This window comes from Gambusia affinis, linkage group LG07 (assembly GCF_019740435.1).
Source record: "Gambusia affinis linkage group LG07, SWU_Gaff_1.0, whole genome shotgun sequence".
NCBI classification, from domain to species: Eukaryota; Metazoa; Chordata; class Actinopteri; order Cyprinodontiformes; family Poeciliidae; genus Gambusia; species Gambusia affinis.
Window position 1 is genome coordinate 12,430,010 of NC_057874.1, and position 25,296 is coordinate 12,455,305.

A 25,296-nucleotide genomic window follows, 5' to 3' on the forward strand; every position below is an offset into this window, starting at 1 on the left:
GAAAAACCTCTAGAATAGTTTCACATAATTATCTATAAAGTTAAATTTCAAGAGTTTGTTTTTTTCCCTCTGGGGCACAATTTGGTATTTGAATTTTCTTTTCAGAAGATATTAAGTAATCATTCTGATGGTTTCCTCTATTTTCCCAACAAAAATTAAGCAAGCTGTCTTACTACAGCCTTACTACAACCACCACTATTATATTATTATTATTGCTATAATAATAATAATAATAATAATAATAATAATAATAATAATAATAATAATAATAATAATAATAATAATAATAATGACCAACACATTAAAGAAAGTTCTTTAAAAATTCATTGAATAAGACTCACCTTAAGATGAAAAAAAAGAAAAAACATGGGAAGAGCAGTAAAGGTTTCCCGGTATTTACATGAGACTAATACATTTAAAAGCTCCTACCTACATGGCTAAGCCTTTCTAAGCATTAGAAGTTAAAATAATAATCAAAATACTACAGGGAGACTATAACCAAATACTTGTCTGACATGTGAGACTATTTTCATGTCTCTGACCTTTTCAGTGGTTCTCATTTAGTCAGAAGTTAAAATTAACCCTCATTAACAGACAATAGTTGTATATGTGTGGATGTGTGTGCGTGGGTGTGTGTGTGTGTGCGTGTCTTATATGACCCAGACTAATTTGTGAAAATCCAGAGACAACACTGAGAGAAGAGAATTGCTCCTTGAACTAGTATTCCTCAGACTCTTGGTGTGTTTGTATTTGCTCTTCAACGTGTGTGAGCATATCTGTGAAGGCGTGTGTGTGTGTGTGTGTGTGCGCGCGCGCGTGTGTGTGTGTGTGTGCCGTCCAGTCTTTGCCGAAGGAGAGAAACAGAGAGGAGCCTATTGATTATTTTAATCCTCCTATTTGTGAGTCTGTGATCCTCTCGGCTCAGCCTTCCACAGGAGGATTGCTAATGGGCCTGAACGCTTCCCTCCTCGGCCCACTCTCCCTGTCCAATTAACTGAACGTAGGAATGTGCAGGGGAGGGAGCGCTGGGACTCAGAGGAAAGGGGTGAGGGGGTTAGGAGGGAGTCGGGGGGAGGCTGCAGTCCAGCGTTTCTCAAACCAGTCATCTACACCACATTCTGCAAGAAACCCCTCGCCCAGAATAGAATTACCTCTCACCTTTAATTAAAGATCCATTTCCTTGTTTTTATTCCGGGGAGCCGAGAACTCCATTTTTTATGTTCCAGTGTTTCATTTTCACAGGCCGGTCATGCAGGCCGGCGACGGAGGCAGCAGAAATCAAGAAAACACACATTTTAATGGGAGAGAGTCTCCTTCTCACAGGTTGTTGTAGTTGTAGTTCTGACATTTAATATTTGTCTCAGAAATGTGTTCAGCTCTCTAATAAAAATGGATTTTTATAGCAGAACCTGTGATTCTTCACCTGAATCAAAGCAGAGTGGTTAACATCAAAAGAAGTTGATTTATGTGGCTTATTATTATTATTATTATTATTATAATTATTTATTTCATTTTACTGAAAATACTTCCGATTTGCTATAAAACATAACGATATGTAGACTGCAGATACTTCAAGAGGAACCATTTTTAATAGCATCTCAAGAACTCAACAAACTTTCCACCAACTAATAAGCTCATCATTATTATTATTTCTGGTATTACAGCCACTACTTCTACACGATGGAAAAATACTCTAAATACTTCAGTTCACTCCAAACATTTTTCTCATTTTAACAGTAAAACTGTTGTATTCTCAACAGGTTTTTACTGTATGATCATATTGTTCTAGATTCATAATAGAAAATAATATTTTGTACATTTTGAGTTCTCACACCTCCTTCATGTATCAAAGCAGAGCCGAATGTTATCACATTTTATGAAATTTGGAGGAAAAATCAATATCAAAACTAGAATTTTTTTAAATTAATTAATTTAATGACCTGCTTAATGTAGGATGAAAAGAAAAGTCTTTCCAGTCCCTTACAATATTTTAGTATGCTTTTTTTTCTATGGCATTTGTGTGAATTTACAGAAAACAACTGAATGAAATGTAATTTACTGATTTTGTAATTAGTAACAGATTTCTTCTGATTCTGCCCTTTTATCACACTTGCATAATTAATATCATCAAATCCATTTTAGCATCAAAGATAACAAGGTATTACAAGGTTTTTAAGTGATGATTTAATTTCTTGGGGCGCGAGAAAGGCATCAAAACCTACTTAATAACTAGTTGTGCAAACCTTGAAGGCATCACTTTAGAAGCCGTAGTAGAAAATATGATAGAATTAGGCAAGAGTCTAATTAAACTGTTAAAATAAAACCTTTTAGTTTAATTTATTATGTTATCTGTTTTTACTTTCATTTTTATTTAGCAGTTTAGTTGAAAGTGAATGTATTGTCTTTGTGACAAAATGTACTCAGCACATTATACTGAGTACATTTGATGATATCCTTTTAGATATCCTTTTAAGAAACTCCAAAGTGTTTCTAAAAGGAACAAAGAGGATATTTCTTAATTCTTTGCTTACATTTCATCCAAGGAAGTCCATGTAAACGTAAAAAAATAAGATATGAAACGAAATGCTGCATGTTTAGAAAGTTGTGCTTTTCAGATAGGTCAAATAAGAAAGAAAATGCACAATTATTCACGAATACGTCTGTGTAGGACTTGTGAATATTGAGTGCTCTACATTGTAAAAATGAATTTGTACTTACCTGCTCTTCATTGTCAAAGTCGTAAATTATTAATATCTAAGCTCTGCTGTAAGATAAATCAAATCAATTTGATTCTTTCTTTTTTTACAAAAATGCAATGTTACTTTAAAAATGTTACCGCTTCACAACAGATTTTATCACATGGTTCTTTATTTTTCCTAGAATAAATAATAAAAGTGTATAATAAAACCAGGGAAGCCATTTGTTGGACTTAGTTACAGAGAAATAGTTCAGAATTTTCTATTTTTTTATTGTATTTTATGGTCTTTCAGGGGGGGAAAAACACTGCAGATCACAGTAACAAAGTAAAACACAACTCAGCTTGCAAATGCACAGTGACAATAATTCAAACTTTTTCCAATCACAGGTAGCAGTTCCTGTAAGAGCACACACAGTGAGATGCAGCATGTCATTGAGGTGTTGTGAAAGCCTCAGAGGAGGGAACTGGGAACTGAGTTTTTCTATCACAACAAGAAAATTATGAGATGAACGGATCATTTCACATAAGAGACGAGTCATGCTTTATATTTGGGACAAAAAGGCATACAATACATTTACAGTATTGAGGTCAATATAATTATAAACTCTTCCCTTCACTATGATGACAAGTGAAAGTTACAACTCATTTCTTCACACAATTTCTTTTAGGGATAGCATCCATGCAGAAATACAGGTAGTTTTTTTTCTCTTCTTACATCATTATCCCATTTTCCAATGTTTACAGGATTTACTTTCATCTAGTCAAAAAACAAAGGTTCATAGTAGCATTCTTCTGCTTAATATTCACAAGGACTACCTGTGGCTGAAAATGTGAAATCCCTCTCTGTTTCTGTTGCATCCTGTGGATCAACTTCTGCCCATATCCTTGTTTTAATAAGGGAAAGCAATGTATTCAAAAGAAAAAAAATATATATATATAAGGCACGAAGAACCTATACGTATGGCAAATGGCAGTAATAGTCAACAACAGTCACCTGCATTTTGAAAAGAAAAACATTTTAAAATGTGTCCATTCACAATTAAATAATGAAAAACACATTTTAAAGTAAAGGATCATCCCTGCCTCACAGTAACCATCTTTCTGCGCTGAGCTAAAGAGGAGGTTTGGAACCTTTCTTGCTCTATTCTCTTAATTCAAGGAGCTGGCACTTTGTAAAGAACCTCCAAGATGTGTTTTAAGAGGATTATGCTCCTTTTCAGCTTGTTGTGTGTTTGAGTGCGCTTTAGGATGCCACTCAACTGATTTTGCATGATTCATGGCTGAATCAAAAACCTCACATGTGGCATGCCGTCTGTTTTGTTGTTTATCCCAGGCCTCAAAGGAAGCGAAAATACGTCCTTTACACATTTTTATTTTCCTTTAATCTTGTAGAAGGACAACCTTCAGCAAACTGGAAGAGCTTATCAGTGTCCCATTGAAACACCCATTTTCACATGAAAGGAAATTGGTTGGAATGTTCAGGAACAATAGTGAGACCCATCGTGTCTGGAGCTTGTTATGTACTGGAAGATGCTGAATTATGACTGTGACAGTCCACAAGAACACAAGAACCACATTTCCTTAAATCAACATGTTCAAGCTTGACAACAGTTTGCATCTGCCCACATGAACAAGCCAAATACCCTCTTTAGAAAGTCTTTGAGGTCAGACAACAAAAATTGAGCAGTTTGTAGACACTGAGAGGTGTGTATCAAAGAGTCAGAGTTATAATTTCAAACCTTAAGACATGGTCATAGCATCATCATACTGAAGTTAGTTTTGCTGCTAATTGTGCCAAATAGATGAAAAAATTAAGTTTAACCTCTAAATTATTTAACTTTATGGCAAATTACCAGCTGGATGGCTAGAATTGGACATAATTGGGTGTTCCAGCGGGGCAATCATCCCAAACCAAACTGGTCTTGGAATGAATAAAGTATACAAACATTAAAGTTCAGGAATAGTTCTGCCCTCAAGCCTATTGAAATAGACTAAGCTTAAAAGCCAAGTGTGAAAGGAAGCGAGCCATTTCAGATGAACACTGCTAAATTTTGATGAGAGAATTTGGGCAGTTGATTTTCAACATGTTAAAATCTGCATACGTGGAAAAAAAATGAAGTAAGTTAAGGTGAGAAGAAAGTAAATTTGTATCAAAAATGACATCATAATTATCCACCTTTTTTCATGTCATTGAAAAAAAAGAAGTAAATGAGCACATTTCAATCAATACGACACTGTAGACGTAAACCTAATGTGTAACTGAGCATGGGCTTCGGATGAAATCTCAGCTTGTTACGATAACATGATGCTGCTCCGAGGCTCAGGAATCAATCTCGAAGCTAAACCTCGGTATTGATGAACTGTGTGTGTTACGGGACTGTTACCAGCAGCTTCACTCCTTCCTTCCCCTTTCTGTGCAAATTACACCAACAACAACAGGATGCTTTTACACTTCCACAGAACTAAAGGCCAAAAACACACTCGTATGCTTCCACACAGGCATTAACACAGACATACAACACACAGCGTTATAATCGAGAGGTGTGCTGAATTATCAGTTGCGATCAATATATTCATGCCTTTTTCTTGTTTGGTGTCCACAGTCGTAATGGAAATCTATCTCATAGTGAGGGCAAGAGGCTGCAGCCGAATACTTCTGCCCAGATTGACAGTCTACATTCAGAGATCATTTCAGTTGTTTTGTATTTGAGCAAAAACTGAAGTTCAATAATCTGGGACACTTTAAAATGATTGGAGTAAGGTGAAAATTATTTATTTTAGCCATGCTTATGCATACTGTACATGGCATTTAATTCAAGATCACAAAAGTGTGTGCATCATGAGTCAATCTTATCTGATATATGTACATTGTTCTCTTTTTACACAAGCTTTCTTTAACTCTGTTGTCATGTCACTATATGCATTATGTGGAGAGAGGATAAATGATGGCAGGATGTGTTAGATGAAGAAATAAGAGGAAACTTTTTGCTCGATCACAGGATAAAAGGGGAGGAGGTGGGATTATATTGTCAGTCGGGGTAGATGAGGAAGCCGGAGAAGGTGCTGTATTTGTTGGTGTTTCCACCGTGAACTTTGCCCCCGTCCAGCTGAACACACACTTCGTCGCCCACGTCTAGGTGCAGGATGACGCTGTTTGAGGCGTAGTCGTAGTTCTGATCTGCGTCTTGGGCGATAGCGCTGGCTCTCACCTGGCATAGAGACAAAACCCTAGATCAAGGTTCGAAGTAAAGATTAAAACCAAAGGCCAAACCTTTCAGTTATTTTGGATTTTTTTTTTACATGCTGCTAATTTAATTTCTGTTGCTGTGTTTTTCCATGAGAATCTTGATTTCTTGTTGGAAGTAATTTTTTCTCTATTCAGTTAGGTCCCATTTTCAATTATTAAACTTTATTCAGACAAATTAATCCACATATTCAACAATCTCAGAACACTATTGTCATGAACAGCGATGTGAGGTGGTGAGGCAGACGCAATGGAACCAGGTTGCAGTGATAATGATGAGATTTAATGAAGAATAAAGTGTACAAAATATCCAAAAACAGTCCAAAAACCCAGGCAGCACTGCTGAGCGGAAACCAGGGCTCAACACAGGTAGCAACAGGGTAAACAACTGGACTGACGATGGACTGAGGCACATTAGACAAGGACCCGACAAAGACGCAAAGGACACAGGTGACATTGAATACACAGAAGATGATCATGGAAGCGAGACAGACCTGGGAACTAATCAAAGGGACAACAGGACAACACGGCGACACAGAAAACTCACAATAAACACAGATAAAACACTGATCCTGACAACTATTGAATCTATAGTACTCACCTCTTCATTACATGCCCTCATCTTCATCATAAGTAGCACTTAAATTAATGGATTTTAATGATGCACTAACCTTGTTCCTTTTCACTTCTAAATGATTATACAACATACAGCGAGATTCAAAAACATGAAGTGGGTGCACAAGTTTATATCATGGTGGATTTGATATAATTTCCACTTAGCTAAGATTATACATATATACATACATACAAATTTATACATACACGTGCCCTCACTAAGATTTGGATAAATTCCCCTTAGCTCGCTGCACCTAAACCATACTATTGTAGCCACTAACAAGCTTCATAATTTAAATTTGATCACCTTGTTTTTGGCAGCATGTGTAAATTTAATCCAAATTGGTTGGTTTCCTGCTTTAATCTATATATTAAACAAATAAATCTCTAGTGGAATGACATCAGAACCATTCCAGAGCCTTAATGATGGTCAACTTTGGTTATGCTGATATCAGTTTTGGTATTATTATACTGGAAGAACACTCAATTGTTTCAAACCCCTAATGCAAACTTTTACCCTCGGATGATGAAGAATTGGTTAGCAAAGCAACACAAAGACCAAGAGAAAAAAGACAATTCCACAGAGGAATCATGATCCTAAACATACACCATAACTGGGAGTTAGTGTACTACTAAGCTTCTGATCCTGGAAAGCAACCACTTGTTTATGTCAAGTTTAAATGTGGATTTCTTTTCTTGTGACTCAAAAGCTGTGAAGATCTCTGAGGGGTTCATTTAGTCATTTTGACTTTATATTTCTATTTAAACCAAAGCTCTGTAGTAAGATTCTTGTAAAAGATAACTACTGCTCAATCAACCACCAGATTCAGTTTATTTGGAAGATACTGCATCCAGTTTGCTCATACTGTGATCTGGGGCTTATGTCATCAGTGCTGATCCCTTCCTGCTCACTGGGTAGATAAATGAGATGTTCAGTGATCTTTGGCCTCAAACCTCCATCTGAGAGCACATTTTTAGTCAGTCTCAATTTTTTCCCAGAGGTTTGTTGCTCTTGCACCTGATCCACCTGTAGCAGAGGGGGGATTGCAAGGGACGAAGGTGTCAGGGAACATATCAGATAATTTATCTGGCATTTAAAACTTACACAGCAAATCCTTCTGGCAAGCATGTTCTCATCACTCATACTGACTTTATTGGACTTATTCTGAGTCCAAATTAATATTTTGTACAGCAATAATTATCATTACAGCTTTTGGAAGAAAGTTATCAACAACTATATATGAGTATATGGATATTTAACATAATTGTTCAAGTCATATGAACAATAATAAAATCACTTTAAAATCACCTTTTAAAGTAAAAGTTCTGTAAGAAACACATGAAATATGTTGTGATGGATAAATTAAGATACCTAAATATTAATTAATATTAATCACAATCTTATCACCTAGGGGCTGCTATCCAGCCAGGACCTACAGCAGCTTCAATTAAAGTGAAAATACAATCAGAAAGAAACTTTACAAGTATAACTTTCACTGGAGTTTAAGAGCCTTTTCTCTCTTAAAAGACATAATCAGACCAAAGAAAGACATACACCAGAACGCCATAAATAATGTACTTTTAAAATGTGGGTCTAAAATTTTAGGTTATTTAGACACCATATAGCAAACTGTAATGATGTCTATTACTGTGTAACTATAAGGAGTTTAGGTAAAATATGTAAATGGTACATGTGAAGTAGGGCTTGACTGTAAATCAATAATATCTCACAGTAGAGACATGATCATCAATATCATAATAGAATATATTCAATATATAAAATATTCACTGAAGTCAGATTCAGAACTGAAAAGCAAGATTGGTGGATTCAACTAACTCACTCACTCTTTGGTTGCCTAGTAACAACCCGCTGAGTAGCTTGTGGTTACCTAGCGACTGAGAAACACCAGAAGATTTTACCACCATACTTCATAACTGCTTAATAATAATAATAATAATAATAATAATAATAATAATAATAATAATAATAATAATAATAATAATAATAATAATAATAATAATAATAATAATAAAAACAACAATGCCATGGAGAGAAAACTGTGAATAAAAGAGAAAAGGTCGCCTCACCAGTTTGGCAGTATTTCAGATATTTCAAATATTAAGCAAAAAAACTAATCAATAATTGTAAATATTGACTGATATGAAACCCTTACATCACCTACTATGAAGCAACAACCAAATACCCTGACAAGCCCCCTCTTTTTTGAATAAAAAGTCTTCTGATGAGGACTAGATTTACAGAACAGTTTACATTGTTACTGCAATGTTTTTACAATGATTTAGCTGTGGCCCCTGTCTTGAGAAATGACAAGGATGAACGTCGCAGTAGTTAAATAAGCTCAAAACAAAGTCACGAACACAATTTGTGCTGTATCTTTTTAGAGAACAGTTCTACAGCAAAGATATAAAGCTGCATATCAGCCTCTTTATCAATTTTGTAGTTAAAAATGTGAAGGTGTTGTTTTCATCCACCCTCACTGAAGTCTGTTTTTACAATCAGTAAGCAAATCTTATAATAAATTGAGCTTTCACTGGCCAAGTAACAAACTACCCGAGCAGACAAACAGTGGAGAATAAAGCATGCATCTGCATACATATTAATGAATGCAAATATAATGCCCCAACTCCATCCTCTGTCTCCTCCTCTGGGTCTCCGTCTGATGGAGGATATGGTTCATCATCTCCACCAGTCATCAAGCTTCCCATGTGTTTGGAAAGATAAATCAAATAAGTCCAAAATAACTATTTTTTTTCTCACGTCCAACGTTTGTCACCTTTCTTCAATACAGCTGAACGTATTTATGTTTTTTATAAAAGCATTTGTTTAACAGCAACAAGGTGAACATGTTTGCTTCGCTCTCAAAGACAGAAATAAATCAATACATATCCTTTGTTTTAATTCAGCTCACATCTCTCCATTAATTGTTGTCTCCCCCACCACACCTCTCACCCGTTCCATCATCCCTCTCTCCTTCCCCACCCTATCCTTTTCTCTTCATTCTCGGCCCATCTATCCATCTTTTTGTGTCCGCGCATCGGAATAAGATGCAGGTCACGCACGCATTTTCTCTCCCCCGCCATGCCAGTGTTGGCGGGAGCAGCGACTAAGTGTGTCCCTGTCCGGTCTAAATCGGATTGATTAACGACACGCTACTATAGCAGGTCTCCAGAGAAACCCTACCCGACCCCCAAAATACCAACACATCCTCCCTTACCGCCCTCCCCCCCAACTCCTCACAACATCCCTCACCACTCCCATATTGTCCAGATGCATTAAGCCAGGCTATACATGGCTGCAAGCTACAGTAATTGGTAGTCTGACAGCCATGGCAGATCCCCGCCTAATAGGTTCAACTCCTCAATAACTCCATACAATCACAATAAATGGGGGAGCAGGCCAGGCAGCAGTGGTCAAACGGGCCGATGAAATACGAGTGGGAGGCCAGGATGAGATACTACACACTCGATAGAAGTGCCTCTTCTTCTCCTTTTGTTTCTGTGAAACTCAAGCGAACACCTGAGGAACAAAATGTGAAGGATTTGTGGCTCTTTGTTGCTTTAAAGAGCAACTGTGCCTTGCTCCAAAGAGAATTAACAGCTCCCCGCAGGAGACCTAATAGGTTTTAGAAAAAAAAAACAACAAAAAAAAAAAACAAGAAGATTCTGACAACTTGTACATCTGTCTGCATGGCTGAATGACGAAATTCCCCAGACGGCACCGTCAGCTGAGCTAAAGGCTGTCAGCCAGATATAACTAGCTTTGAGAACAGTGCTCTGATGAACAAAGAACGCCAAAACCACTCACAGACAAAGCAAATTGCATTGCCAATTTATTAAAACCATTGCATTTGATGTGTGAGTTTTGATAACTCTAACTTTTAAATCCTGAGACAGAGCGCATAGTGACAAACGCTGTGGACTGGTCCCAGTTACCTCTGCGTAACACTTTAAAGGACAGACAACAGGCTCCCTGAATGTACAAATAAAGGTACAATATTATGTGATTCTCTGAATTTTATCAGCTGATAGTGTCCGAAGGTGCTGGGTCAGTTCAACCCATCATCATTTCATGTCCCAATTTTTATTTATGTTACCTTTTTACCCCTGCCTACTTCCATTATTACCAACAAAAATCAAACTGCTGACTATTGGTTAATCTCACTTATGTAAGCAATTCCACAGTGATAAAAAATGTTCAAATCTTGTGTACTGTTGTATTTAATTGCATTAGGATTCCTGAATATGTTCAATTTCACCATTTTTCTATTGACTTTGGTTCTGATTCCAGTTGACGCCATTTGTCGCTTATGAAGCCTCATCAAACCAAATAACTGAGCGACTTTCTGCCAGTCAGTTTATTAATTGGAGACAAAACCACATTTCCTTATTGTAGACTTGCAATATAGTTTAAAAAATAACTATAAATTGTTGTTTGTCAACCCAACGCAGGTACAAACAGGTGAATGATCAGAACTTTTCGTTTCATACTGAAAAAGAAGCCAATGACTTCAGTAATGACCCAAGAACAGCGTTATGCCATGAAGGTGTTGTGTTGGCAATTATGAAGATTTACTCACCTCCACACACCGACTGTCTGAACTTCTGTCTGATTAGTTGAACTTATCATATTTAGACGTCAGAGAGCCTTGTACACCCAAACGGTGAGTGTATCCTCAAAGTTCCTTAATTATTCATACCAGTGCAGATTGAGGGATAAAATAATGTTTTAAACCCGGCCAACATATTTGTATGAAGTATTAATGTTTTGCAGTTGCCAGACCAGAGTCTTGACATGACCCTTATAGAAAATCGTAAGATTATGGTTATGTAAACACTCAAACACTTCAAACTCATCACCAATGATAAATCATGAGTGGATTATGACAATTATAGGAAGACTTTTATTACTGTAATATTGTAATTACTCAGAAGGGTATGAATAATTTTTGTTGTACCATTTTTATTTTTATATGTATTTATATATATAATAACACAAAAAATATATATTTGCTATAGAAACTCCTGCATCATTTTCTATCAGAATAAAACTTCTTTCACCAATGAGTTTGAGTTTACCAGACATAGTGTAATAAAACATTAACAGTTATATGTAAAGAAAATAAACGCAATTTAAAAAGCAAGCAAAAGAAGAACAACCATAAAGTACAAGGATTTTACAAGTTCAAAAGGAGAGGGGTTATTGAATTATTTATATCTAAATCTGTCAGAGAAATTACTAAGTATTGGTTTAGGTGTAAGTGGCTGCACAGTGGCGCAGTTGGTAGAGCTGTTGCCTTGCAGCAAGAAGGTCCTGGGTTCGATTCCCAGCCCGGGATCTTTCTGCATGGAGTTTGCATGTTCTCCCTGTGCATGGTGGGTTCTCTCCCTCCCACAGTCCAGAAACATGACTGTCAGGTTAATTGGTCTCTCTAAATTCTCCCAAGGTGTGAGTGTGTGTGTGTGAATGGTCCTGTATGTCTCTGTGTTGCCCTGCGACAGACTGGCGACCTGTCCAGGGTGAACCCCGCCTCTCGCCCGGAACGCAGCTGGAGATAGACACCAGCAACCCTCCCGATCCCATTAGGGACAAGGGTGTATAGAAAATGGATGGATGGATGGTTTAGGTGTATGATTATCTAAATTGTACAGGGTTGGTTTTAAAATGGCAAAAATTAATTTGAAAACTAACACTTAGAATTACAATGTGTTTCTCCTCACTGAGGTTGATCAAACAGCAAGTTTAATAACTTTGCATTAAACCACTCAAACAAAGTCCCTACTAATCACTTAAAGGACCTGAAGGCTAAAAAAATCTGTAGATGGCTCAGATGTAGGGAAGCCATTGGATCTCCCAACTGGATATTACACTGAAATTTACAGAAAACTCCCTAGTTAACCTTAGCTTGCCCTACAATATATACAATGCATATAGAAATGAACAATGGTACCATAAATCACACTTTGAGTAACCCATACAAACCAATAAATGTTGCTGCAGTGATATTCACACTACCTCAGTGAAATGGCCTTTAAATGTGAACGTCAGCTAATTATATTTGCCAGCCAAAAGGACACAATATTATTTATGGCTTATGGTTGACTTCCTTAGAAGACACATAAGTTTGTTTAGCCTCTGTTCAGACGGTGGAGATGCTGACATTTATTGTGGTGTGTTTGTGATTAATTCATGGTCCCACTCTCCTTCTGTAAGTACAGTGACCCAGGGAACACATCCTCCTCTTTGGACGTTTTAAACACATATTAACAGGACTCTGACATTTAGGATATAGCTGTGGTCACCAATTGTAGTTGACACAGTGTGATTAAGATACGCTGTCTTAATCTCACATTAAGTAATTTTACAGAAGCATGACGTGACCTCTGCAGTTATTAAATTTGTCATATTTTCTTTCTGAAAACAAAACCCTCTAAATTCAATTGCTTTGAAATTCATATCTACAGCGCATTTAAAAAGTTTTTACAAATACAAAGTTTTTCCCAGCGTATCATGTCACAACTGTAAACTTGGAAAATGGTTATTTTTTATTTTTTGTCTTTTTAAAAAATAAAATTCAGAAAAGCGTGATGTTCATATATTCTCGGCCTGCTGAGTTAGCGTTTTGTAGATTTTTGCTGCAATTACGAAGGTGAGTCTGGCGGTATTTCTGAAGCAGATTTGCAAATGTAGACATTGATATCTGTATTATTGCAAAATAGCTTCGACTCACATAGAGGGTCTATGAACAGCAATTTCCTACTCATGTCACAGATTTTCTCTTATATTCAAGTTTTCTTCCTCTTACGTAGCCCTAACATATAAAGAGCAAAATTAGTGCTTGATGAGAGATTATCCAACTTGAGTTTTTTGCTATGCAGGTCCACCAGAGTTACCTTGAACTTCTCAACTGATTCTCTGACTATTTGTCGTCTTGTCTGGTCAACTTCTCCACAGCATTATTGCTGACCTGTCTGCTGTGTTCCCTATTCATAACAATGCTGTTTGCTCACTAATGTTCTCTGACAAACCTCAGCAGCCTTCACAAATGTTGACATTTGATAAAATGTAATGTTTGTTGCTCGTTTCATGGTTGGTTGCTTTGTCGTGTTTTGATCTTGTAAAGCACTTTGAGCTGCCATGCGGCTGAAATGTGCTATGCAAAAAACCCTGCTGTGTACTTGTCCTGAGATTAAATGACTCTCAGATTCTGTGTAATAACTAGTAGACTTACAAAAGAGGCTGCTTATACTGGATTTCACTTGGGGGCATTAGGCTAAATTGGGCTGTACGCAAATGCAGGAGACACTATACCTGTTAATTGAAGAACAGGGGGAAAAAACTAAAAAAGAGATTTCTGCTGTTTTACGTTGCCTTGTGTAAACTATTTCTAACGGGTTTAAATAATAATAAAAATGTTAGTATAAATACTTTTGCAAAGAACCATATGACAAAAATTCTTCATCGTTTTCTTTTTAAATGTTTTCTCATCCCTCACAAGAAACAGTCTTTCACCCCAAAATAAAAATCTGTATAACTTTTTAGCACAATAAAAACAAAACAAACATTAAAAAAAAAAACAATCAAAATGTGTACATGAATTTCTACTTCGGTGATCAATTTAAATGTGTAAAGCATCAGCTGGTTTAAATAATTGCGTCTCATATCTGAGTGTTTAACCCATTACCAGAGAACATGTGTCAATTTCTTGCCCGAGTGCTGAAACAATGAAACCTGCACAGATGAGTCCGAAGGTGCAGCTGTCAGTACCAATCAGAGTGAAATCTTGTTTTCTTAAAGTGGGCAGGAGAAGACACTGGGGCTTTGGGAGTGAAAGCAAGAGAGGAAAGGCAAATCAGGATTATTGTCAACAGCAGTGGAGATTGATAGCGACAAGGGAGAGAATTTCTGTCTGTTGGGCCAACGCTGTTCTGACTTGATCTGCTACTACAGGGAAGAAGGGGAGACCCAGGAGACCGTGGAGAAGATTACACTGCCAACACTTTTCATTAGATGGGCAACATTAAATGGGCGAAGTGGGGAGGAGGGGCAAGAGACGAAAAAAAGTGACAGCATAGAAATATCTTTCTGACAAGGATAAATGTCTGGAAAAATCTGTATTTCCAAGCGGGCCCAACCGCTTTGTGTGACAAATTTGTTTTAAATATATTTAGCTAACAGATCGATGTCATTTTTAGTAGCCTGCAGGGGAAAATATAGATAATGAAGATATATTTGGTTTGTAGCGACAAATATTCAAGTACACAAATCCAAAGTTTAGAGAGGCTATGGGTGATGGAGATGGAGTGAGAGGGGGTATAAATGAGGTCGGGGGATGGAGGTCTCCATGTAAGGCCTTTTTTTTCAGTGTTTTGTTTTGTTTTGCTGTGGCACCTTGATCCTCTGGTAATAAAACTGACAGGATTCATTCACTGTGATGTACAGACCTCTCGGAGCGGAGCGAGTGATTGAGACAGGGTCTCTTAAAGTTACCTGAGGGACCTTTAAGCGTGAACTGGGAGAAAGAGGAAGGGCAATTGAAATGGCCTTTTTTCTTCTTTTTTGAAATGGCTGCCGTGTCTCTGCCTACTTACCAGCTGTTTCTATTATGCAGGTCGACATATAACCCTATTCCTGCACTGCTGACTCACACACTAATTGGCATACTAAATGCTAATATTTTGCCATGACACTCAAGACCCAAGGTGTCAAGATGTTGATTAGAAAGTCTCTAATTGGCTCTAGACTGAAACCTTTGAGGGAAGAGGAGAGGGCTTAATTGGATATAAAGGGGTTTTTCCAGTTGGTCTACCTACAGCGCTCCAGTTTCAGCCAACCCTCTGTTCTGAAGTTATTTCTAGATATGTATATATAATATTTCGTTCACATAGCACAGAAGTTGACATGCAGTGGGGAAAATATATATTTTCAATGGTGTTATAGAAATGAAATTCCCACCAACCCAAGTAACTCACACAGTAAAATGTAATGAGGTGGGAGGTAAATATTGAACATGATTCCTGAAATTTGCATAATGCTTAATAGAAAAGCCTTTATTTTCAACATTGCACGGGTGAGATTTTGACCAAGTCTTCCCAACAAACTCTCTTGAAGTTTTTACATTTTGGAGAGCAACTCCTGCACACTCTGGTTTAGCTTTTTTTTTTTTTCCTTATTTGTTTTTTGATTCAACTCAAATCAGGTGATGAGCTGGACCTTTCAGAAGCTTTGTTTGTTTTCTCTGAAACCAACTGAGAATTGACTTGAGCATCTGGGTCATTGTTTTGCTACAGTGACCCCAGATACTGGTAAAAAAAAAATCTCTTAATAAATTTCATTCACACCGAAGATCAACATGCAAAAAAACCCCATGGCTGAAGTGCAGTGTTATTTTCCTCCTCACATGGTTTTGTCTGTTTCTACAAGATATTCTCCCAGTATTTCAAAAACCCTTGTCCAAATATTCAACAACAACCTTCTAATGACTTTCAGCTCTTTCTTCATCAATGGAGTCTTTAACAGTGGCTCTACAGATGACAGAGACACATGGCTGCTGAATGCATTATCAAGTTATTTGATTTAAACAACATCACCTACTGATTTCAGGTATCAGTAGATGCTGATACCTGAAATCTGCAGTGCTCTATGAAAGGTCATTAGCTCTTTGGAAAATATTGGAAAATAATTTTTTTGTCTGCTCTGCCAAAAAATCTCAAGAGGATCACTTGATCGTGACTGGATTACGGTGAAATGTAATCATTTCCACTTCATGGCCATTGCTCCAACAGTGCTCTCTGGGATATTCAATCAGTCTGTGACCAATGACATATGTATGTTTTGCAACAACAAGGTTCAAAAGTCATGAGAAACCTTTTTAATGGCCACCAGTGAGAAGCCAAAGAATTGCCTTCTAATTATTGACTTTTATTGGAGAGGTAAAGGTTCCTATTAACAAAACAAATCATCACACCAGACTCCGTTGATGTCTGCTTCATTCGGGCCAAAGTTGGAGGGTTCTGGGCGCTCCTGCATTACACAAATCACATTCTCAATATTCTCACAGAAACCCTCAACTCTCGCAGAGAGCAGAGTGTATTTATACTAAAGACTGTCCCTGTATGTGTACGTGCGATTCTCAATCAGTCCAGTTTAGGGGTGCACCGACTTATTGGCCAGCCGATTTATCGGTGCCGATTTCCTTAATTTTGGGAGATCTGTGATCGGACGATTTTTACATGTGAAGCTGATCTTATCCACCGATGTTATCAACCTTTGGCAAAAGTCTAAAAATCAACCACTGTGCTTTTCTTTTCACCCTCGAGAGAGGTTAGACTGACAAACCAGCCGACCAGGTCATGTCTGCACATTTACCGTTAACAATAGTCACGTCATTGTTGCCAATTCAGCAACTTTCTTGGTATATTGAGCAACGTTTCTGAAAAAAATAAAAATTATGTTGGCCAAAATTGGAATCGGTAAGTTACAGTAGCCTTTTTAAAAGATCAGTATTTGCCGGTCAACCAGAAAACTGCTCGGTGTGGCCCTAGTCTAGTTCTTTCTTTAGTTGACGCAGATCTCTTGGCTCGTATTTTGCTGAAAGGCTGTCGGAGTTTCCCGTAAACAGTCCACAGGTGGGACGTTAAGACATTTGGCTGGATACGTGTTTATAACAGCTTAGTGAGTGTTAGTTCACGTCTCCAAATCTGAATTCCTTCCTGACTTCTAGGTCAGAATGACCCAATCCATTTGACACAGTAAATTTATTTTAGATAAATACATACCTCAGTGCAAGCCAGCCAAACAAGATAATTTTTATCTATTAACACAATTGTATTCCTCTACACTTTCACATGGTTTACTTGCCTTTGGTGCCATTTTGCTTCTCATATTTTAATTTGATCAGTGCTTGCTGTTTTGTCACCCATAACCAAATTAATTACTAATTTATTTATGTGTGTTAATATCTTTGCATGTGTGGATTACTTCGATTTGGATTTCATGTCAGTACCACCATTACCAATATGTCAGATACATTACAAGCGCCTGTGTGGACACAAACGCTGCATTTAGCCACAATAAACACCCTGATTTAACTAACAGAGCAAAAGCCATTCATCACATAAAATCCTAATTAAACATTCACATTTAACATCATTCTAAATCACATTTACATAACGTAGTCTCAACTAATGTTAACTGCGAGATTTTCTGCAATTCTTCTTGTTCAACCTGAAAATGTCAGCCACACTGTGACACTCTGCTGCTTATAACTGAGACAAAACCTCTGTTTCCTTGATGAGGAGGAACAATGATATAATGGGGAGGCAAACAGGAAGGCACAACAAAGGCAAAGGCCAAACACAGCCAACAACCAGCTGAGCCCTTTTGGTCTGCAGAATATAATGGCCTCAGCCATTAAAAGGGAAACATATAGTCAAATAATAGCTGTGTGCATGAGCATGAATGTGTGTAGTCAGGAAGACAATAGGACAGAGATGTAAACCTGCAGGACATAAAGGGGGCCCTTTTTTGTTTTGTTTTTCTTATAAGCAAGAAATGAGGTCTAAAATAATCTTCGAATGCCTTCATATCACGTTGTGTCTCCCATGTAATCATATGCCGACAATAAGTATATGATTTATTCTGGAAAGACTCAGATAGCCGAATAAAAAGCAGCTGAAATATGCCAAAATAAGATAAAGTTAAAACTGTCTAATGAAGTGCTTTCATATTGACACCTTGTCTGACTCAGACTCTAATTAGCGGCTTCCACCTCACACAGTAGCATCGAACCTGCTGTCTGGTGGCGAGCCGTTCCTCCCTTCTAATTGAGTCCAATTCCTGTCATCAGCACAACTATTGAGTGGTTAATTTAATTATCTAATTAGCTCAAAGATCTCATTAATTACCTCATGTAGCTACTTAGGTGAAACACTCACATTTAAAGATATACGTAAGAAAACGATGTACAGATTGTTTATTCAAACCACAATGAAGCTGGAACAGTTTTCACATCCGTCTCTTCAGTCAGGAAACCATTAGTGTTGCATAAGTCCAAAAAGCCTAATTTAAAATATATATATATATTATCTGAGGCTATCTTGATAGCTTACATTGTTGAAGTGGAGAATAACTTGTGCTCAAACATTTAAATGAACACATTCAAGTACAGCTTAAAAGACTGTTGTTCAAACTGAGGAGTTTGATCTGAACATGGCTAATTGTGGCGACATTAAACAATGTTTTAAGGAAATATTACATGACTGTATGGAGAATACAGCCATGGTGCTTCTAGAGGAGACCAGGCTTTTCCTGGTTGATGCCACGTTTGTTTTCAGCCTAAGTTTGATCCAGTTTTCATGTTTTTTTGAGGATTAAAAAGACATAAAAGGAAGATATGTTCTGCAGGTTCCTTAATATAGGTAGCCATTTTAAATCCAACCTATTGTTACCTGTGGAAAATATGGTTAATTAACATTATGCTTTTCTTTTTCTTGTTATTTTACAACCCTTACAAAAACATCCCATGAAAATCACAAGTGGTTCACACAAATTTTACATGTGAATGATGTGAATCACATGTGAAAGCACATGAATACGTGTGATTTTGGAACGTTTCGTGGTAAAATCACATGTAATCACATGTGATTTTCATGGGATTTTTTTGTAAGGGAACATGGAACCTCAGTCTTTACCACCAAACTCTTTTTAATAAAAACTACAAATGAATCACATTTCTCTGCCCCCCAGAGAAATTTTACTTCCAGGTGTTGGGAAACAAAACAAACCACTCATGCGATTCAGACGGAATGACGTGGATTTCACTCTTGCTGTGGGAGAGATCTTTATCTTCACAGATGATTGCTCACAAGAGTTTGGTTGTGCAGTCAACTGGTGCTTCGTGGAATTAGACAAGGTTCAAATCCATTTTTCTCAATATGTTTTATGGTGCGTTCAGTGGAAATACTGGTGCATGTATGTCCAAAGCAAGAGATGCTTCTGCATGATAACACTAAACAAGAAAGGCTGCTACCTGTGCAGGTTAAACTGGATTGTTTGTTCTCACTGATAATCAAGGAGAGGAAAGTTCCTGGACTGAGAACATTGTGTTTTCATATTTGCTTTTTGTAGATGATATTTTTCCATTCAAGTCTTCAGACCTTCATCTTCAACATGCACTGCTGCAGAGCAAAGATTGAAGGAGCCAGAAGGAGAGTCATCTTGTCTTACTGTGAAGCTGTGGTTCATAAAGGTCGATTGCTCCCTTGGGGCAACAAAAGCAAAGCTCTTGACTTAATGGTCCATCTATGTTTTGACCCAACCCTGTAGTCAGGATAGATGGATCATGACTGAAGGAATGAGAATACAATAGGCAGAAATGAACTTCCTCTGTAGGGCGCTTATACTAAATTTTAAGCGCCCTCCAGAAATGTGCAAAATTTCTGTTCTTAAATTTGGGTTTCTACTACTTTGAAACTAACCACCCAGCTGGTTTTAGGGATAAGTTAAATGTTTTTTGTGTCTGGAAAATGAGCTGTTTCAAAAGCCTCCGCAATGTAACGTCACAAATCAGCAGGCGTCGCACCTTCACCCAGCAACATCACCAAAGCTCAGCCTGTTACCTAGTAACCTGTTTAAAAACTAAATAAATAAAACAAAATCATTTTGTTTATGAACACATGAACACATTCAGTCATTGTCACATTGTCAGTGAATTTAAATTATTATTATCAGGGCGTTTTTAAATGAAAAGCCAGAAGTCGAGTGCTCTTGTTTTTTTTACAATATTGAAAATGCAAAGTTCCAGTTTCAACAAATTTCTCAATAAATGTCTTTTGGTTTGTCTGGTAGTTTTTCATAGTTTGCTTTTGACAGTATTGATTGTTCTTATCTGTCATTTGACTTACATTTCTGCGCTGTTATATGGAATGTGTTTGGATGTGATGCTTGTTCAAAATTAATAATATTTTTTGTAATGTGTGTTTTATTGGGTAGATTTGGGGTATTCTTATTTACAGTGTGCTCTTGTAAAAACCTAGTTTTTCCATAAGTTCTTCCACACCTGCAAACTGACCAGCTGACCAGGTTCACTGATTCTGGACCAGCTATAAATATTCATACTCTTCCTCCACGCTCCTCACTGTAAAGGGCAAAATACATATTGGTCGTGAATTATATATCCATTGAAAAGGTCATCCACCTCAACACCAATCTTTTTATGAATTATTAGACATACTGAGAGGAAATAAGATTCAATTCACTGAGCTCTTAATCAAGCAAATGAGTTGTAAACTTGCACATCAGCTCCATGATTCATTAGTAAGTCTTTGAGACGGGGCGTGATATATCCATTTTCCACTGTATTTACGGCTTTTCTTGCTCCTCAACTCGTCACCGCGTTAAAAAAATAAATAAAAATGGCCGTCCTGTAAATATCCGCTCCTCTTTATGTCAGACTTCTCTTCTTTGTCCCTGCAGTGGTCTCTCAGTGGGATGTGTCTCGTTATCAGCTCCCTTTGACAAGACATTGATTAACAGTGCGTATCAACCTGACAATTGTACTGAGCTAATACACACATGCTCACACACATACTTACATGCTGTGAAAGATACGGCACACACAAGCACTAAAAACTATAATCATTTTCCTAATTTCATTCAGTGGATTGAAGCATTTTTAGCATTCAAAATCTTTTCAGCTGTTTCTGCTGAATGTGTGAAAAAAGATTAAACAGATGCATAAAATATGCCCCTGATCCTTCTACGCTAATTTATACCTATGATGCTCATGTTATTGATGTTGCACTAAATCTGGTTTATTCACAAAAGAAAGATGGGAGTTATGACATGCTCACATGATCACAAAAAATCAACTATAATTTATATTTACATACTCTGCATAAAAGCAACCATAACTTTTTTTTTTTTTTTTGTTAGTTAGTTTCTTTTTTCCATTTTTGGTCAGTTAGGACTTTCGAAACTACTTCCATTTTCTGTCTGAGGTTTTTTATGAAATGTTTTAAATTCATAAGTTTGCGTTGTTTGGTAGAATTTACTTTTAAAATATACAACTTGGGTATTTCACAGGTTTTTCTGAATACTTTACTGAAATTTGGTCAGTTGTACTGAGTCAGGTTTGTCGGGCGCCTTCCTCACACACGTTTTCGGCTTTGCTCCCAAATTTTCAGGCTTAGTGTTCCCGGCTCTGAAACCTTGGTTTGTTGTCTGAAAGCCACTTTGTAACACATTTTATGGCAAGTTAAGGATTAGCCTGGTAAAAACTAGCCCTTCGTGCTCTGCTGTGCTTCTTTATGAGGGTCTGAGCAAAAAACCATCCAGTCAGCAGAGTCATAACTCAGATCATGCAGCCCATGACATACAGACCACTCCCACACTTCAGCAAACTCTGACTTGGATGTGCAGTACATCAGCACCTTTCCCCCTCGTCAAGAAAAATCAGAACACAAAGGTAAGCATTCCTGCCCTGGAGGTTGAGTCCAAAACCGGGGCAGGTGCCGAGACCAGGGTCTACCACTGGGAGCAGCGTCATGCACAAATGCTCTCATGAGCTCACCTCACATATCTGAAGACTTTAAACTGAGCAATACAGGTTTTAAGGTGCGGAGCATTGAAGGGAGGCTCTTTTTAGGGTTAAACAAAAGATCTACATTGTATACTTTAGTATCAAATTTAGGATGATTTTTTGAGAAAGAGATGCAGCTTTTCACATTTCAGAGCGCGCTGAATCTGTGTGCTCTCTGTGCAGGTGAGCAGCAGGTCGCAGCTCAGCTTTGGGAGGACATGTTGGTAATTTAGACCTACGCCTCGAGTCTTAACTAAGCCGCCTTTGACTTAGTTTTTTACGTAAAATATAATGTGAACTTCCAACCTTTATCAGGTTACATGTTGTTTATCTCCATGAACAGGAGATTGAGTAAAAATGTGCATAGAAGCTGCAGCTTATTGAATTAACATTTCTCTCCAAAAATCCTGAATCTAAGTGCCTGAAAGAACAATTTAGATGTGCTTACTTACAGGATTTTGTCTGCTCATATGCTTAAGTAGAATCAAGTTATGAGACACATCCTGGTGGATCAGAATTTTTTTGTTTTTATTTCATGGTTGTAATCAGATAAATGTGCTCTTAGCGAGAACTTTTGTCCAAGACAAAATCAACGTTCAGTGTCTGGCTATTCAGCGTTACAGGACACCTAACTGATGAAAAAAATAGCATCATGATAAAGTTAACTTAAACTATAACTATACATTTTTAGCCCTTTATCCCAATTTAAACACCTTTCATTAAGAACACACATTCATTACAGAACCCGATGTTTCCAAATGGAGATTAATTTCTTTCTGTTTAGATCTGCATAACACTTGTTCTTGCATGTCAACACATGCAGAGAGATGACAAATGGTGTAACAACCTTTCGGTGAGTCTAAACCAAAGACATCCTATAAATACAAATTCTACTATTAACTAACACAATAACTTATTTCCAATTTTTTTTTTTTTTTAAAAGTAGTGCCTTCGCCTGGCGATTAAGCAATTATGTCCCCTCAAAGTCACTTCACCGTTCTGCACGAACGCTACTCTGTTCACAGGAATATGCAGCAGCTGCAATGAACCTGTAAGCCAAGTTCAGCTATAAATTGAGTTAAATAATTTAGTTGATGGAAAAATAATTAATGGGGAAGGAGTCAATAGACAGTGTGGACGGGGACAGTAGAAGGTGAGTGCCTGCGTGTGTGCATGTGTGCGTAAAGGAGGGCACAGGTGAAGGGGAGAAGATCTCATCTAAAGGCAATGAAAGATTTAACAGCAGGAGGAGACAGGAATGACAATGTCAGAGCAGACATGCAACTAGCCAAGACCCCCAATTATATCTGGCATTTAGCTGTCCGTCCTCTTTACTTTTCCTGTTCATTCCGTCAAAAGCAATGAAATAGGGGAATAACTATATTTATGGACTTGGTCAGTCACATAAAATACGCACTATGAGCGGATCTTTGTGTTTGGGGAACACAAATCATACTAAAAAATAGAACAAACTTGACATTATCTTGCTTTTTGTAGCTCTTTGTTAGCAGATCACCTCAAAACAGAGAAGTTCAGGAGGATTTGACCCAAGAAAAACAAACCATAACTTTGTATTTTTCTTTTTATATTTTTTAAGCTGATAAATTCTAAGAGACCATACTGAGACATCTCCAGGTCTGAATTATAAAATTGATATATTTGTTGTATTGGTGTGATATAAAAATGTATCACACCAATACAACAAATAGTAGTTAATAATTTCCTTTTTTTCCGAAAAGTTCAATACAATTATGACAACATATATAATTGCAAAATGCTTAGGGTTATTATTCAGTTAAAACATACACTGTAAATATTAAATTAAATTTACAAAATTATCTATCAGAGTTTAAACAAGTTGTGATGTAACCACCTCAAGAAATTATTACATTTAATTAAAAGGCTCCAACCTATTCAGATAAATAATGGAAATGTTTCCTCTCATTTATTACAAAGTCGTGCAAACATCCATCCTGGGTCCACAGCGTCTTCCTCATCATCTCTCACCACACTTCGTGACAATAATTTTGGGACAAATCCACCAAGAACCTGAAAAATCTGTCTCTGGTTCATAAATAAACCAAGTTTTAAAACTATGATAATTTACTGTGCTATGAAAAGGTTTCTGCCACCCTAGAGATTTCTTTAGCTTCTTTGTAACATTTAAGCATTTCAAGTCATGAAAACTAATTCTAATACCAGATAAAGGTGACCTGTGAAAATATAAGAAGCAGTTTTTAAATTATTTTGCTTCTGAAAAGGAAAAAAAAAATCTATCCAACTCAACTTTACCCTCTGTGAAAGAGTAAATGCCCCCCAACGACTGGCTGCGGCTCCCACTTGGCAGTGAGTCTTTTACGTCACCGGAGAGATTCTGACCCATTTTGCTTCACATCATTGTTTTAAATCATTCATTTTGGAGTTTTCTTTTATATATAACAAAAATAGCATGTTTCGCATAATGCTACAGTTTCTCAGTTGGGTTGCAATCCTTTGAATATGTCAGTCCAAAACATTGATACTTTCTTGGATCATTCGGATATGGACATATCGATGTTCCTTGGATTATTATCCTGCTGCAGAACCCAGGTGTGTTTGACCTTCAGGTTCAGAACCTGATCAGATTTCCTTCAGGTCTTCTCTGCTTGAGAATCAGTTAATTAACTTCCAAAAATGTTTTGGCTTTCAGATTATTTTCCCGAAGGACTTGATGATCGTCAAGATGCTGAGTGCCAAATGTGAGACAGGCCTTTGCGTTCGCTTTGGTCAGCAAAGGCTTTATCCTTATTGGATCTTTTTGCCCAGTGTTTTTATTATGATTAAATTATGAAAACTGATCTTTTCTGAAGCATTTGAGACCTGCAGTGAGTTTAGATGTTCTTCTAGGTTCGTTTGAAACTTCCTGGATCTTACTGTGATTCTTTAGCCTACCGCATGTTGATAGACAGATTCTATTAAACATGGTCTCTTCATTCTACATGTCTGGAAGTAATAAAATGGAGAGAAAAGAAACTGTAATCATAGTTTAAACACAGTGGGAAATTATGTTTTCACAAACGAATCAAATTGGTTTGAATACGTTTTTTTTTCCACTTAGTACATAAAATCAAAACAGCCTGGTTATTACTCAGCTTATCTTT

The 25,296-nt window shown here is 37.1% G+C and overlaps 1 protein-coding gene across 1 annotated transcript in view; it reads right to left on the reverse strand.

Moving 5' to 3' along the window:
• Positions 1-2,850: 2,850 nt before the first annotated feature.
• The window catches only part of c1ql4b (complement component 1, q subcomponent-like 4b), a 28,066-nt gene continuing 5,620 nt past the window's right edge, over positions 2,851-25,296 (reverse strand). Inside the window, exon 3 of the mRNA XM_044123449.1 lies at positions 2,851-5,907. Coding sequence (XP_043979384.1) covers positions 5,728-5,907 — 180 coding nt within the window. The 3' untranslated portion in view covers positions 2,851-5,727. The remainder of the gene's footprint in view (positions 5,908-25,296) is intronic.